Source organism: Perca flavescens, chromosome 19 (assembly GCF_004354835.1).
Source record: "Perca flavescens isolate YP-PL-M2 chromosome 19, PFLA_1.0, whole genome shotgun sequence".
In the NCBI taxonomy this organism is placed as follows: Eukaryota; Metazoa; Chordata; class Actinopteri; order Perciformes; family Percidae; genus Perca; species Perca flavescens.
Genome location: NC_041349.1, coordinates 5,050,483 through 5,067,842, shown reverse-complemented (window position 1 = coordinate 5,067,842; position 17,360 = coordinate 5,050,483). Strand labels below are relative to the sequence as shown.

At 40.2% G+C, this 17,360-nt stretch overlaps 3 protein-coding genes and 1 long non-coding RNA gene across 5 annotated transcripts in view; 1 reads left to right on the top strand and 3 right to left on the bottom strand.

The window, feature by feature from the left end:
• The window catches only part of LOC114574062 (low affinity immunoglobulin gamma Fc region receptor II-like), a 392,591-nt gene that overhangs the window by 212,536 nt on the left and 162,695 nt on the right, over positions 1–17,360 (bottom strand). The gene's annotated exons all lie outside the window — the stretch shown is intronic.
• LOC114545261 (CD276 antigen homolog) overlaps positions 1–17,360 on the bottom strand; it is a 34,204-nt gene that overhangs the window by 10,644 nt on the left and 6,200 nt on the right. Inside the window, exon 1 of one of the 2 annotated variants that reach the window (XM_028563554.1) lies at positions 14,358–14,528. The exons of the other annotated variant lie outside the window; for it this stretch is intronic. Coding sequence (XP_028419355.1) covers positions 14,358–14,433 — 76 coding nt within the window. The 5' untranslated portion in view covers positions 14,434–14,528. Of the gene's footprint in view, positions 1–14,357; positions 14,529–17,360 lie in introns of those variants that run through there. 2 annotated transcript variants of the gene reach the window in all.
• Positions 4,855–6,511, top strand: LOC114545302 (uncharacterized). Its single transcript, XR_003690869.1, has 3 exons — positions 4,855–4,929; positions 5,215–5,250; positions 6,373–6,511. It is a non-coding gene; the product is annotated as an uncharacterized LOC114545302 (long non-coding RNA).
• On the bottom strand, positions 10,933–14,294 carry LOC114545258 (myelin-oligodendrocyte glycoprotein-like). The gene is made up of 3 exons (XM_028563552.1): positions 13,862–14,294; positions 11,982–12,335; positions 10,933–11,877 (listed from the first exon to the last, which is right to left on the bottom strand). Exons 1-3 carry the CDS (start codon positions 13,908–13,910, stop codon positions 11,711–11,713), a joined length of 570 nt encoding a protein of 189 aa, XP_028419353.1. The 5' UTR covers positions 13,911–14,294; the 3' UTR covers positions 10,933–11,710.

Below are 17,360 nucleotides of genomic sequence, written 5' to 3'. Positions count from 1 at the left end.
GTCAGTAAATGTGTGATAGTGGGCAGTCCTCATCCCTGATGTTTGAAACTGCAGCTACAACCTGATACTCAGAAACTCACCTGCTGGGTCTGTAACCTGCAGACGGATGATTCTGATTGGCTCAGACTCAATGATGGCTCTCTTTTACGCCTGAAATCAGCTGGTTCAACTCGACACCGTATGTTCCTTGGTCGTTGATGTTCACATTCTTCAGAATGAAAGACACGTCTCCGTCCTTCTGATCTCTGTCCACCAGCCCACCCTGTCCTTAAAGGGATGGTTCTGGTCTTCTGTTTCAAGTATCCATCGCTGCAAAAGAGGACATTATCTGGCTCCAGGTCAGGTCTGGTCCACTCTACAGCTATGACAGGGAGGTCCCAGCCACACAGAGTGACATCCTCTCCAGGGTAATTGTTACCACATCGACTAAACAATAAAAAACACATTAATAAATAATAATATTAATGTTATTTAAAAGGGCCTACTCAGATGTGAGCCTGCAGAAGGTCTCTTTTATGTCTCACCTGATGGAGAGATTCACTGATCATTCACAACTGCAAAAGATATCACAGGACTTCATTCATACAATGCCAACACTTTTGAAGACTGTGATGTGATTGAGCCATTCAGGCAGCCATTTAGAGCGAAGTGGAAGGTCGAGGATATAGACTATTTCTGTGCAGACCCAATCTCCAATGTTTCTTTTACAATAACTTCCAGGCTTACAACCTCTGTCGCCTGTTAAACCAGAACACTGGCTTGCTCTACATTAACGGCATCCCTTACATACTTCATACGTAGCCACATATAAGCCTAGTTTTTGAAATATTACATGTATGACTGCTTTCCTCCATTATTCATACACAACATTCATCAAGAAAACACAGGTCAGAAATAATGTCTGAATCTTTCCCCAATCAAAGCTGATATTTACCAGAAGTTGCGTCAGAAAGAAGGAACAACAGGAACACAATGGAGCCATGACAGTGGAGAAGGTGTTGACTGTTGGCTTCACCCCCCTGTGTCCTGGATCTACAACGCTATAAATTAAAGGGGAGTCATTTGCTGTCAGGCTTTGCAAAGCAAATAGTGTAAAAGTGCGCTTGATCTCACAGCTCAGGCTACATTCAGAACTTGCCTACCCAAAACACGGAAGAGTATGGAAGCCACTGCCCTCTGTACACCTTCTTACACCTGATTTGTCTTGTGTTATAACATGTCCATATTTTCTTCTGTTATTTAGCTCATTGATATAAAAGGGTGGGCAAAAATAATAGAAACACTCTCTATATGAACAGCATACTTCAACATCAACACAAACTGAACCTTTCTAGCCTTTGAAAGAAAAAACATAACGTTCTAAACAGCTCACTGGCTGTGAGCCAAGTTACACTAAGCCTGGGGTGTATTATTCATATGTGGCATCAACCGAAAACGCACGGCACCAGCCAATTGCATTTCTGGGATGGATGGAGGAGGGAGGGAGAGAGGCTGGAGGTGGGGGGTGCGTTGGTGGGACCTAATGATTGACACAACATTGATGCTGTCCAGTTCGGCAGTTAAGGGAATGCATGGCACATGGGAAAAAATGCAGACTCAGGTGAATTGGGCCTCTCACGTTTCATTTCAAAGTTTAAATCTGTCTGAAGTCATTAGCTGAGCTGCTCTCTTGACTGTTTTGTGTAAAGTAAGAAGGGGAGGGGGTTTGAGTGCGGTCCCCTAGGAAAAACATCCCATTCTGGGGCTATCAGCCAGGACCAAACTTCTCCTCCGTCACTGCTAACACGGATAATCTTCTTACTCCGTTATACTGTTTTCATGTTCCAAAAGTTTACTTTCTCACTTCCAGGGTGTCCCACTGTTCGTGAACCAAGTTACACTAAATGAATAAGCATTTGCTTTGGTAATCTCTCTGAATAGGTCACAGAAAACAAAAAACTGAGACACAGTTTTAGTTCAGGGACTTTAATTTTAAAATATTCTGCAGTTTGAAGAAAAATCTCGGACTATAAAGAAGATAAAACCAGAAAGAAGTTTAGTTACAACAGAGAAAGCATTAGTCATCTTTACCGAGCATCAAACAAGAGAAAAGAGGTACTATATAGACGCATGGTAGCATGTTTGTTGGTCATTGTTAAAGCTTTATGTCTGTTTCTGTCTTCCTGTAAATATTTTTGTGTGTGACATTGAGTCAGATCTTTGAATGTGAACACTTGGATTCTGCTACTCTTCAAACTGTAAACTAAATTATAAGTTATTCAATGTCTTCTCCAATATAATAACGATTTTGCTCTGACTGACTCTTCTGAACGCTTTCAGCACGATTGTCTGAATATGCACATCATCAGATCATATTTATTTATTAAAAATGGGACACTTTTGGTAACATCTACCTTCATTAGCTCATGCCCCACCTGCTGCCATGTTACTTCACCAACAGGTGCATGCTGGATGTTGCTAACATGCTAAATGCTAACATGCTGATGGATGATCCTCCACTTCAGGTTCAGACAGGTGAGTTCAACAACACACTCTCTGGGACGGATGGTACTGTTCAGAGGAACGTTGCTAGGAAACGTAGCATTGTGTGTGTGCCCCATGTGCACTAAAAGTGAGTCTTTTTGCTGTGTGTTTGTGTACAAAACCTTAAGAAAAGCTTTTTCTGTTAAGTTTTCTGCTGAAAGAGTGGTTCTGAAATGTATTAACTGATGGTTTGGACACTCTGAGGTGGGATGTGTGTGTTGAAATGATTACATCTTTTTTATTGCCTAAAACACATGGTAAACAGTAACGTTTAGTACTTTTTTGACTGACCTAATTTTGACTTTTATCTACTGACTTGAGTACAATATTCAAACACTCTTGTATCTATCTGTAGAGGTGACACAGCATGAGAGTCTTGAACAGACACAGACAGATTTTGTAATCTAGTTATGGTTTGAAATAAATAAAACGTTAGGATGATAAACACATAATTCATCCAACAAAGTGAACTGTGGAGCTGAACTGAGCATGTGTAAAAGAAAGAGAAGGTGCTGTAATGGCCTCCTGCTGGCTGTCTGACTGAAATGATATGATGTTTACATCATAAGAGATTTATATAATGAGCTAAGAGCTAAGAGTTATTTGTGTAAACAGTTCTGATACTAAAGAGGTTTAAGTTGAGGGTTATGTAGCTTGTGTTATAGCTGAGGAGAGAGCAGTCTCTATTTTGTTAACAGGCCAAATTTATATTGGTGTTTTTCCAGGAAGGAATGAAATATTGCTACGTAGGGTTTAGTGTCAGAACTGTTGAAAGAAATGATCAAACGTTCTGGGTCCTCCACTGTTTCTTGATCTACGGAAGACTCGAACAAATGTAGATAATTGATCAGCTGAAGAGTTCTGATAGACACGGGCTGTTGATCATGAACACCAGAGTGGTGGTGTGTGATTGATAGGGACAGTGACTTATTCAAAGTGTTACCTGTGGCCCTGTGTGTCTCGATTATGAATGTAATATATCAAGGATCGAAATGTTCATTTTAACAAAGTTGCTCATTGACGTGTACACCCAAAAAGTTTCTAAGCATCCAGGTTTCCTTCCTTGATCTGGGCTCGCTGAATCTGCCCAGTAGTGTTTCTCCCGCTGGCCCGGAGATTTTACATTGTAGTCTTTACATTGTCTCGTCAATATCTAATACCGCTGACTGTGGTAAGATAGAAGTGAGCTCACAGACCTCTGTTGCTCACTGCTATAGGCTCCAGGATACATTGGCAGCTTCTATCATCACCAGACCCCAACACAGCATTGTGGGTGATGTACCACGGCAGGTTTTGACAAGAAAGTAGAATTTGGAATAAAAGAAACACTATCTCTCATTCTACTGCATTGATTTTGATCCTTCTATTCTTAAACTGTCTCTTGATCCCAAGTTCTAAAAGTGACCTAATAAATCTAGTTATTAGGAACCATGGAAATAAAGGTCCTCTAACCCTAACAACATAATCATTTTAAACTATGTTCCTCTAAGCCTACCAAAGCTCCCTGTCTGACAGGAAGCAGCACGTGAAGCTGGGGAAACACGTCTCTGGCTCTCTGACCATCAGCACAGGTTCCCCTCAAGGCTGCATCCTTTCCAACAGATGCACCCCACTCACCACTCAGTCAAGCTGCTAATGTTTGCAGGCGACACCACACTAATTAGACTTATCTGACCATAAGGAACCTCCGGGACCTGTAGGCCTACAGCTTGCTACCAAAAACACTGTTACACCACGTGTTACATTAATTCTTATTGTGTCCGCGCAATACACTTTTCCTTTGTGTGCAGACCTGATTGAATCTTGATGTGTAGTTTGATGGAGTGCAGCTACACAGTGTCTTCCTTTTGAGTCTCTTTCTGACCACATTTCCGTGGTTAAACAAAAGCGAGCTGTCAGAGACGCAGGTACAAAATCTCCCCCATTCACTTCCTCTGAACTTAACCGTGGCCATCTACAGGAAGATACAGCTTAAAAACCATCATCAAGTCATTTCCTAATAAATCTATGACAAATTCAAATCAACATTGTGTATCTGTGTGAAAAGGTAACTTTCACCTCAGGCATTAAAACAATGACCACACACACACGTGTTGCATCGTATTCATGTTCTTTTACATTCAGGTGTGGGTCATTGCTTATTTTTCATCTCAACATTTAGTTTTTTCGTCTCTCTTCACTTCATGTTGTGGTTTAGTGCTTCATTAAAATTTTATTTACAAATGAATTTATCTGCTTCATTGCAATGAAAACAAATAAACCTTTTTTTTCTTTGTGTGAAGAGGAAAACCACAACACAGGGCCACAGTCACAAAGGAAGGAGGGGGTTTACTTGACAACACATTTCAATAAGTCTCACTTCACAAAGTGTCAGGATGGAGGAAACATATCTACTGTGGCTGCTCTGTGAGTAAACTGTGTGAGTTTTAAAAAAAAAAAAAAAAGTGCTGAAGGAAATACAAGATAAAAAGATTAAAAAAATAAAACTGAGGAATCTAAACTGTGGTTTTACAGCAATTTTGTCTTAATAATGCTCCTGAACGTAAACATAACATGAGTTTATGAGAAGAAATGATGCAAGTAAATTTGAAAGGTTGTGCAAATGCTTTTGCTGCTCTTCTCATTTATTATTTAAACTGTGAATGTCTTGTATCACAAACTCAAACTAACCCAAGGTCTATTTCTCTTCAGTTCTGATCTCACTACTGAGCTTCACAACAAACCAAGGTCAGTACACTTTTTTAATTAGACAGAACAGTTGAGGCCTAGGCCAGGGTTTTCCGCACAAAATGTGCTAGGTAATGTGGTCGGCAGTTTGCCGTCAGACCGCGGTGGGGGGGAATAGTGCATAGTGAACACATTGGTGCCTGCCTGTCACAGAGGAAATCTACGTTAACCCATACCGTGACAGCTTTCACCTCGCCGTTATATACGCTGTCTGCGTGGAGTTTTGAAAAGTGTAAACACAATTGCAACTGCTTTACCGACATTGCTGTGACTCACTGTGACTTTAACAAAGTCAACGTTGTTTCGCTCCATCAGCACCACTGCTCTGCGTGTTTGTGTCAGCATTCGGTGCTCCACTCTCTGTCAAGATGCAGAGACGTCAGATATGCTCGCGCTTATGCGCTCTCGGCTGAAATTTGGCACCGTGTGATTTAAAGTGAATCCATTCTCTGTAGTACCAACGTTATTTGTTTGGTACCCAACCCTAGTACGAGTGGCACGTAACGTGAAGTAACATGGCATTTCATTTTGTTTGAGTTTTAACTTGTCCAATGGGGCAAGTACATTTCTCTTCCACTTGCCCTACAAAACAATCCACTTGTCCCGGTCAAGCGGACAAAGCTTAATGTCGAGCCCTGTCACATATTTGAAGATTGTAAAAACTGATTACTTTCAAATTCATGGCATGTTTTGCTTAGGCGGACTAAGCTGCAAGTTCTGCTGGGAAACCCTGGCCTAGTTGCGTTTAAGTGGCGTTTTTCAGGAGCAGCATGAGTTGAAAAAACTGGTGATTCTGTTGTTGCCTAGCAAGAATAACAAAAACACACAACTGATCTGATCGGGGCATATTTAACAAGAAAAGATGATGCACTGTGCACAGAGACTCCCCCAGAATACAAAGATGGTTAACCACATCCGAACTGATTGAAATTCTGCGTAGCTTAAGTTTAGAGATACTTGTTTTATTATTAAGGTAGAAAATGAGAAAGATGAAAACATTATATACAATAAGGTAAAGATACTGGAGCATCCCAGGAGCAAGTATGAATTACTGCAAGTGGGAATTGAAAATGTAAAAGAGCATTGATTAATTTTTTAACCACCAAACCCTCCCCCCTCCAGCCTCTCTGACTGTGAGTCCCAGCAGCTCTCAGCTGTTTAAAGGAGAGTCTTTCTCTCTGAGCTGTGAGGAGGACGACAGCTCTGCTGGATGGACTCTGAGGAGGAACACGAGTGATGAAATCAGGACTCAGTGTGGAGATGGCTGGGAAGACCTGCTGGTTCTTCCTGTAACATCAGTTTTATGCTTACGACACAGTGGAGTGTACTGGTGTGAGTCCAGAGAGGGAGCAACCAGTAACAACATCACCATCACTGTCACTGGTAAGATCAGACTGTGGAGTCAGTATTGATGAAGCTGTGTGTGAATGGATGACATGCTGTAGTTTGTCTCTGTGTTGAGGTGGACCAGTGATCCTGCAGAGTCCTGTCCTCCCTGTGATGGAGGGAGAAGACCTCACTCTGACCTGTAGAACAAAGACATCCTCCAACCTCCCAGCTGATTTCTATAAAGATGGCTCCTTCATCAGGACTGAGCCTGCAGGTCACATGACCATCCACCATGTTTCCAGGTCTGATGAAGGCCTCTACAAGTGTCACATCAGCAGTGTTGGAGAGTCTCCACCCAGCTGGGTCTCTGTCACAGGTGAGGAGGTTATCTTTGATTTCAGGAGTTCATTCATCCAGATATTCACCTGACAGCTGATTCTCTCTACAGGGAAACCTACTTCTGCAGCTCCGCCCCCAGCCTCAGACCCCTCCATCTTTGGTTCAGACTGGTCGTCCACCTGGTAGTGTTCTGTCCGCACTGCATCTCCACTTTCATCATGATGTCTTTATATCGAGACAAAGCGTCAGGTGCATTCTGAAATATCTATCTATCTATCTATCTATCTATCTATCTATCTATCTATCTATTATTTATGTCTTCATTGACATCTACTTATAGATGCAGAAGGTAAGACTTATAAAACTAACTTTCTGTCATATTTGTTGAAACTGACCCTATGTTCCAGTAGAAATACATAGAGCATGTCATTAAAAAAGAAATCTGGCTCTTCTGGCACCACCTACAGCCTGTAGTGCGATATGCAAAAATCCACAGCTCCGTTCATTTACACCAATCAGGTGTAAATGTGTGTCAGTCAATACTCATGCACACGCATTTCTTCTCCCTTGTGGGGGGCAGAGGGGGAGAGGCTTAGGAGACCGTTTAGGGTATAGCAGAAAGTGGGGGAGGGACTGAGAAGTGGGTGATGTTCAAATTCTTTGGCTAAGTCCTGGATCTTGACAATGCTACCTACAGCACCTTTAAATACTGACATTGGCAACATTATAACACTAGACCGATTGTAAAATTGGGTTTCTGGCACTATAGAGAACAGGGACTACTTTGTGTATATATGGGAATTACACATTTAAGCGGCTAATTATGACATCTGACTTCCTATAACTCCATTCTGGGGTCTCTTATGTTTAACATCTAAAAACAAAATAAGTAATCAATATGCAGACGACACAGCCATTTCCATAACCACATTACCAGGAGACTAGTCCAATAAAAAAAAACTAAGTAAGTGGATTGAACAAATAAACAATTGGATGTGCCAAAACTTTCTTAAATTAAATGGAGACCAAACTGATGTTGGGGTTTTTGGATTAAAAGTCAACGAAGCTTCGATCATCTTTGTAAAAAAAAAAAAAAACACAGCCAGTACTTGGTGTAGTCATGGACTCTGAATTTAACTCTGAACCTGAATTTAAACATAAGCATAATTAGGAGGATAAAAAAAAATCAGTTGTCTCTTACAGAACTCTTCAGCTGATCAATTATCTAAATGTCCTGTCTAACATGGTCTGACTGTAGGAAATGACCTGCCTGTCTCCATGTTGACAGCCATGCCCACTCAGGCTGTGGAGGGATCGGATGATATCATCACTGCTGTCACCACGGAGCATCACTTTTGAACTGATCTGAAAAGATTCTATAATGTTTTGAGTCCGTGGAACTCCACATTTTCAAGTTTGGCTTGTAGATGTAGGGTGTTGAACATAGGATCCTAAGATGTGATCCTTGTTTAGATTCTGCTGTGAATTTTTCTATTTTTGTATAGATGTCAAGTTTTTAATATCAGATCAAATAAAATTATAAGCATCTTTATCTTTGTGTTTACTTCTGTGTGTTTCCTTCAAGCTGACACTCAAGTTTTTAAGATTCAATAATTTATTGCCATGCAGCTAAGTTGCTAGGAATTTGGTGCAGTGTGCTCATTACACACAAAAAACAAAGCATTCATAGCAGGACAGTCCATACCCGTTAAAAACACATGTAGACACATGTTGATACAACCACCCCACCCTCTTCCCCCACAACTGCAAACCAGTAATCCCTTAATAAAATAGATAAATGTGTGTTTTTTTTTTAAAGTGAAGTGCCAGTGCTGAAGGACACCCTATGAGTCAGTGCAGTCATGAGTAATAAAGTGCACAATAAAGTGCACTGTATCCATGAATTGCTGTTGAAGTGTTGAGGAACAGTTGAGGAACTGAATGGTTCAGCAGGAGGTACTGTTGAGAATGCAGGATGTTTTGGATTTAATAGACATAGTTGTATATAAAGAGCAGAGATGTTAACAAGTTAGTTTTTGGAAGTCCAAATCGAGTCTCAAGTCTTTAAGCTCGAGTCAAAGTCAAGTCTCAAGTCTTTGAGGGGCAAGTTCAAGTCAAGTCTCAAGTCTTTTGCCATCTCTCTGGCCATCTTATCTGTCTCTAACACTGTATTGTTAAATCTTATGAATTCAAAGCATGTCCTGTAGCACAACACTTTGCGATGGTTATCTTGTTACCTGTGATGATATATGCTAAATGTAACGTCTCTTTCACATTAGCAAGTGACAGACCTATCTGGGTGCGTTTAGAGATGCCTGATCAAGTTCGACGTTGTTGATCCGGCATCATTTATCTTGGTGCCACACACCTTGCATGTAGCTGTAAGCTTACTGCCACTGTTTACAAAGTTATTGAAAGCCAAACTAATGATAAAAGGCACAACTCCGGAAGGACTTGGTGTCGCCATCAGACTTGAGTCCCCATCTCTGATAAAGAGGAAGGAAGAGGCTTTTACTGGCGTTCCAACTTCTGTTGATATCATTTCAGCTGCAGAATGAGGGATGTCTAAAGGCCCTGACACACTAGGCCATCCATGTTGGATTGTTAGGTCAGAGTTGTGCATTCCAGTTGAACTGAGGAATCTGAATTTTACAAGTTCCCAGTCTGACTTTTTAACTGAACAGACCCTAAACTCAGATTTCTGAGTTGGAAAGTCAGAACAACCTCACCAATTCCAACATCACAATCCAAGAAGGCTGCTCCGAACCTCAAAACTAGTGAAAGCTGTATGAATATACTGTTTATTAGCACTTCTGTTTAATCATGGTTGGTTGGTGTCTCGTTGAGTGACATTTTGCAGGTGAAGGCCCAGGAGGCCCCTGACATTTTGGGCCGCTAAGCCTTTGCCCAGTAGGCCTGTTCAGCAATCTGTGCCCAATGTTCATGTGTTTCAACATAAACATTCAGAACTAATACTACATTCCTCTGAATTATCCTTATACTGTAAAATTTCTGTGAACACAGGTTTAATATCTTCATTCATACAAAGAGTTTCTCACAGCTGTAACCTTCCCTGAGGGCTTTAAAGTAGGTCAAGCCAAGAGCACAGCTACCACAAGAGGGCAGCCGTTGCCTAGCAGAACAACACTAACTGTAAACAGCTATTTATATACAGTCAACAGTAGGCAAATTTGTGTTTCCTAGGATGGCGAAGGCATATCCCGCCCTTCTCTGCCTCTGATTGGCTAGTACTCAATGCCTTTGTCGGTTGGATTGGTTAGATTTAGGCATGAGGAGTGAGATTGGTAAGGGTTATGGTAAGAATACCATGGTAAGCAAATCAGAGGCCGAGTAAGGTGGGACATGTCTTCATCCTAGAAAAATCCAAATTCGCTTACAGACAGTCCATACATGTAGCTTGTATACCATTGACCAATGCATGCTTCAATAATCAAATAATATCTGGAAATCTATGAAGTCATTTTTTTATTAGTATTGCAAAAATCCAAAAGAATGTCCAGTACTTTCTAGAATATTCTCCAGAATAATATCAAAGGTTTCCTATGCTCAAAAAAGATGCTGAAAGCATAATATGGCAAGTGTAAGCCCTTTAATAAACTGTTCTTGTTTTACCTTTGCCAATGTTCTCATTCCCCTGACAACTGAGCTTACAATTTCATTATAAGATCTACTTTTCTGTCTTTTTTTGTATCCATAAATGGATATGTCAGAGCAGCAAGAACTTTTAAAGTTCTAAAACAGCAAACAATAAATCATACAGTTCACAGAGTGCGATGTACATGATGTGTTGCAACCACTGGCTGTTCCATGGCGAAATGCACAAAATGACTCCCACACTATATCAAGTGTGGACCACACTATGTAAAGCAGCAGGTGGCGCTATGACTATGAGTCAATATTGACTTGTAAATGTCCTCAGGCCTAAACTCTAAGCATGATATATGTGGGGCAGATTGGACAATGTATAATCTAGTTGCGAACCACCAAAGAAAATAGAATAAAACAGATCTTTATTGTCGTTGTTTTTAACAATGAAATACTGTTTAGCAGCTCTCAATATGACATGACAAACTGAAAATTGAAATAGTAAAATATAAAATAACAACAAAATAGGACATTTAAATAGTAAAATATAACAATCAAGATAAATAAACATGATGAGGTGACACTATATACATGAGAATATTGAACTTTCAAGTCTTTATAGAGAGAGGCGATGGAGAGGAGGGTTAGTGCTTTTGACTTCCTGGGCACCATCTTGTCACTTTACTGTCCAACGTATCCATTGAGGTCGCCATGTCAGTCAGACGGGTGTCGATATTGTCCAACTTTGGTCAGCCCGGCGTGACTTCAACTGACTGAGAACCTCGGCTAAGCTAGCCATGTTAGCTTCTGTGACCCTTGACGGACTTGGCAAAGTACCATTAGTTTTAGTACCAGTCTTAAGTCTTTGAGTAAAGATACCCCACTGTGTGATTGCAATACGTTTTGACACAACACTGAGGTTAAGTTAAAAAATAACAGTACATGTTAGGGGTTTTATTTGGACCCTTCTAGCTAAGCTGCTATCTTGGTCTTGGTCACGTGAGCACCGGTACCAGTAGTTTCACTTGAAAAAAGTAAGTTAATGCAAGGGTGAAATTATTGGTTCAGATCAGATTTACACATGTCCTCACAACCACAGAAAGAGTTGAATATACGACACACGAGAAAGCAGTCAGTTGTAAAGAGAACTGTGAGTTGTCAGATGAACTTATCGGCCGAAGCTTCATCATCTTGCAGCTGCAGGCGCTCCTGATCTCTTGTCCTTATGTCTTTTATATATCAGGACACAAACCACTGCAACAGCTACAAGAAGCAGTGAACCACCTACTCCCAATCCAGCCTGTAGGCCTACAGGAGAGGAGTTTCCATCATTGGGGCGTCTGCTGTTTGAACCTGAAGATAAAAAAACATATGAGTCAGCAAATGTCTGGATAGTGAAGCAGCCTTCATCATACAACATAATACACAGAAAAACACACAGAGAGAGACTCACTCACCTGGGACTGTAACGTCCAGCCAGATGGTTCTGATTGGCTCAGAGTCGATGTTGGCTCTCTTTTTCCGTCTTGAACCACCTGATGCAACTCGACACTCGTATATTCCTTGGTCGTTGATGTTCACATTCTTCAGAGTTAAAGACACGTCTCCGTCCTTCAGATCTCTGTCCACCAGCTCCACCCTGCCCTTATAGGATGGATGCTGTTCGTCTGTTTCTAAGTATCCATCGCTGTAAAAGAGGACGTACTCTAGCTCCAGGATGTCTCTGGTCCACTCTACAGCTCTGATGGAGGATTCAGCAGCTTCACATGGCAGAGTGGCATCATCTCCAGGGTGCACTGTTACCACAATGACTAAACAATGAAAACACATTAATAAATAATAAAAAGTCATGTTATTGCAATGGGCCTCCACAGGTGTGACCCTGCAGAAGGTCTCTGTAGAGTCTCACCTGATGGAGACGTTCACTGATCCGTCACAACTGCAGAGATATCACAGGAGACTTTATTACCACAAGGTCAACATTTCATTCAAAGCAACAATGTGTCGTTAAAAGCATGTCATTGTTTGATTTAATCTGATCACTTTCACAGTCAGCGTCTGTAAACCAGAACTAAATAACAGACACTGAGGGCCCTATCTTATCTCGTTGTTATTTTAACGGAGCATTAGTAAAATACTCCTAGGCTCGTGCACAGCGTGCACACACTATGCTTGTTACACACACACAGGACGCACAGCAGCACACACGTGCAGAAGATTACAAATATTACGGTGTAATTCACCATCATAACAGCAATGCTCCAAGGTCCAAACACGCCTGGCTTTTAAAGGGAATGGGAGATGACCCTTTGATTAGTTTATTGCATGTTACGCCCAAACACACCTATCAATTAAAGAAGACACTAAGTATAACCCTTTTGAACCATGCGCCTGGCGCACGGACCCTTTTTAAAGTAGCAAAAGTCGATTTGTGCACGCCGTGCGCTTAGATAATTTAAATAGGGCCCCAAGTGTGATTTAGCACAGTTGCGTCAGATTGTTCTTGCTGCTGGCTGCAGTGAAGTGGTTTGTTTCTTCCTGTTTATTTCAGCCAATCACAACGCTGTAAAGCCCAACGCACGTCACACCCCAGCTGTTTCACTCTCTCTTCCTCTTTTATTCTGCAGTTTACGTTCCCTTATTTATGCAGCATGCCCTTTTTTAAACTGCGCAGTTGGTCTAACAGTCTGAAACAGTTTGATCAATCTTTTATATTTTATATAAGTAACTGACAAAGAAAAACAACAACTGTGTGTTACTGGACATATTTAACAGGTAGGAGCTGCAATCACTTTTTGGCGAGACAGAGGCGATGTTTCAGCTGGAATCATTTGGTGACGTTGTGAATTAATCAACACACCTTTAATTATTGTCAATATGACAACTTTGAGCGTTTATATACTTTTTATTGTCTCTTGCATGACAAGCTTTAGTGATTATTGGACAAATATGAATCTTAACCAGATTATGCAAACTGAGAATACATGTTTTGGCACTTGTAGCAAAAATCTGTTTGAAATTCAGCACGAAATGAAAACCTCCTCCTTCAATAAACACGTGGACGAGTGGCTTGTCTGTCTCAACATAGGGGTCATGTGAGGACAAGGCAGCCAAAACATCCTTTAATTTTTTTAGTGGACTAATGTGTGTTAATCGCCACCATAAGAACAGTGGTTAAATCACTTTTAAAACGAGTCACAGTTTAACCGCGAGCGTGTCATAGGTGCGCTCAGGTACTTAAACAAATATCACATATGAACTACCCGTATTACCCAAATAAACCCAATATAATCAGTTTGTCAACATAAATCTTTTAAAAATAAAAGCTGATATTTACCAAAAACTGCTTCAGACAGAAGAAACAACAGGAGCAGAAGTGGAGCCATGAGAGCTGAGAGAGGGGTGATTCCCGTCCGTACCTGTTCTCTCCCTCACTTGATCTGTTCTACAAGATGCATTCCATTGTATCATAGTCAATGGAAGCCTGCCTACTGAGACTATAGTATGCCCCTCCTTCAACCCACAGGTTACTGGAGGGCATAGACCATTAGTATGTTTGACGTACTATGACTCAGCAAGAAAAAGCAGCATGTTGATAGTTAAGCCGCCGTCTGCTGTTACATGTTGATTGTATTGTTTGAACTTGCTGCTGTGTGGTTTTTAATCTTGTGGTGTGTTTAGTACTTACAAGACCACATCGGAAATACTTTCTATCCTCTGTGATTCTCCTTTATGTAATTACTGCTGTGCAGTGTTATATATGTGTGTTTTTAATAGTCAAATAAAATCAGTTTGTCTACATAAATCTTTTCACAATAAAAGCTATAATTTACCAGAAGCTGCTTCAGACAGAAGGAACAACAGGAGCAGAAATGGAGCCATGAGAGCTGAGAGAGGGGTGATTCCCATCCGTCCCTGTTTTCTCCCTCACTTGATGTGTTACATCATACAATAGTATGCCCTCCTGCAGCCCACAGGTTACTGGAGGGCATAGACCATTAGCATGTTTAACATACTATGACTCAGCAAGAAAAAGCAGCATATTGATAGTTAAGCCGCCGTCTGCTGTTACATGTTGATTGTATTGTTTGAACTTGTTGCTCTGCTGTGGTTTTTAATCTTGTGGTGTGTTGTAGTACTTAGAAATGATTTATATCCTCTGTGATTTCTCCTGTATGCAATCACTGCACTGCAGTGTTGTATATATGTTTTTAATCGTATATAAGTTTAAATATGTCTGGACTGATCAGCTGAGCTGCCCTGCTTGACTGTTTTAATATGTCCAGGCAACCACAAATTTTTCAGATTGTGACCTCCTATTAAAAAGAATTCACACTCAGTGACTCACTTTAAAAGCATGCAGTGGTGACCTTCATGACTCTCTCTGTTGATCATTTGGACTGAACACAGTTGGAATAAGCTCTCAGATCATCTTCATTACTTTAATAACACTGGAGACTTCATTATTATGATCACTTTCATGTATTCAGAGAGGCCAATTGAGAGCAAGCTCTCATTTCCAATGACGCCCTGATTGCAAACCATACAAAATTTTAACTCTGATCTGATCAGGAGGTTCAAACACTGACAGTCTTGTTGCTTTAAGAGAAACCTTTTTTAGTTTCCTGGGCGTCTCTGGCGGTGAGCCCAGTCACTGAGTCTGGGCTGTATAATCCATTTATGACATCAGGCTGCAGCTGCTGAGTCAGCTGAGGGAGACCCAGAGTGTGTACAGCTTTATACACTCATGTTTATATTTCAAGGTTTAAAGTTTCTTAATATAATTTATCCCAGCATGCACTAATACATAGCACTTTTCAATCCATACGGAGAAAAGTTTGTATAATTTAGTTTGTATATTTTGTGTGTGTGTGGGGGGGGGGGGTGTCTACCTGCAGAGATGGTCCCTCCAATTAAGTCATGTTTACTTGTGCTTTATTATTAAATACACATTGTGAGAAATACCTCGGCTGTTCATTTTATTTTGACTCCTCTATCTTTTAATTATTTATATTGTATGTCCTTTTTTATAATCTTGACATTCTTTATTTGTATATATTGAATTGCTTGCCTAGACATACTGTACATTAATAAAGTAATGCACTGACCCCATTACATGTGGGATGTTGAACCCAAAGTTACGCCCTTGACTGACCACCCCCCCAACCCCCCTCCCTCCATTTTTATGCATGACTAAATGTGTTTGAATGCTTATGTTATATTCCAGATCTTATTTTACTTACTTCTTACGATAGTATTTTTTTAACCACAATTGCAATCAAATCAATAATTCAATTTATCGTCGTTAAAAATTGGTTGTCATACTGTGACGCCGGGTTTATACTGTAAGTCGGTGAGATCACAAGATTGAAATACTGACTTTAACACTAGATGTGTTCTTAGTTCTATTTGTATTTCATCATGTCTCGCTGGCTGTGAGCCAAGCTACACAACACTGAACTAAGAGACGAGTTGCATGAGTAATCTCACTGGAATGATTCACAGGAAAACAAAAACTGAGAGTTTAAGGTCAAGAGTTCAGTTAGAGCAGCAGAGGAAGCAGCAGCCATCTTTACTGATCAGACAAACACACACACAGCAAAACACTGACTGACCTCAGTCTACTTTATTAACTCTTTCCTCCCTGCCCCGTCACACTATTTATACTCTTGTTAGGTTACAGAAACACTTTGACTAGTTTGTTGGTCATTGTTACTTTTTATATATTTAATATACAGTACAGGCCAAAAGTTTGGACACACTTTCTCATTCAATACGTTTCCTTTTTATTTTCATGACTATTTACATTGTAGATTCTCACTGAAGTCATCAAAACTGTGAATGAACACATATGGAATTATGTACTTAACAAAAAAGTGTGAAATAACTGAAAACATGTCTTATATTTTAGATTCTTCAAAGCAGCCACCCTTTGCTTTTTTAATTAATAAGGGGAAAAAATTCCACTAATTAACCCTGACAAAGCACACCTGTGAAGTGGAAACCATTTCAGGTGACTACCTCATGAAGCTCATTGAGAGAACACCAAGGGTTTGCAGAGTTATCAAAAAAAGCAAAGGGTGGCTACTTTGAAGAATCTAAAATATAAGACATGTTTTCAGTTATTTCACACTTTTTTGTTAAGTACATAATTCCATATGTGTTCATTCATAGTTTTGATGACTTCAGTGAGAATCTACAATGTAAATACCGTATTCATATTTTGACCACAGCAAGCCAAACTCCTTGTTGTGAAAGCATAACTCCTTGTTGTGAAAGCCTACTTGGCAATGAACCTAGTTGACATTCACATTGGCTATTCTAACTTTCCTGATTTTGCTCACTTACATCTTCCTCACTTCATTATTGTCCAACCTAAAAAATACCTTTTAACCTGCACTTCCTGTCTCCCTAACACAGAAAGATGAGTCGTTTCTCCAAGTCACCCAGGCCTAATTTGATCTTAAAATGTGATACACTAAATTAAATTAAACATTATCACAATTTGTATTGAATAAACTCCCATCTTGATGTATGCAAGATAGTGAATCTGGCTAAACTTACATAACTAGGAAGAGAAGTGTGTGTGAGTGACCTCTAAATGGATCTATACAGTAAGTCAGTTGTAGTTAAGTTACTTTGGTTGTGTAGTTCTCTGTAGTTATTTCAGGGTAAATGGTTCTGGAGAGAGCTACAAGTAGCAGTACTGGAAGCCAAACTATTGGCCCGTTAATTATTCGTTTTTAAAAATAACATTAGTTTTGTAACAGGGATGTATGAGAAAGTCAAAATGTTGCATTCTTATTCTCATTCATGTCTTATTGCTACAAATCATC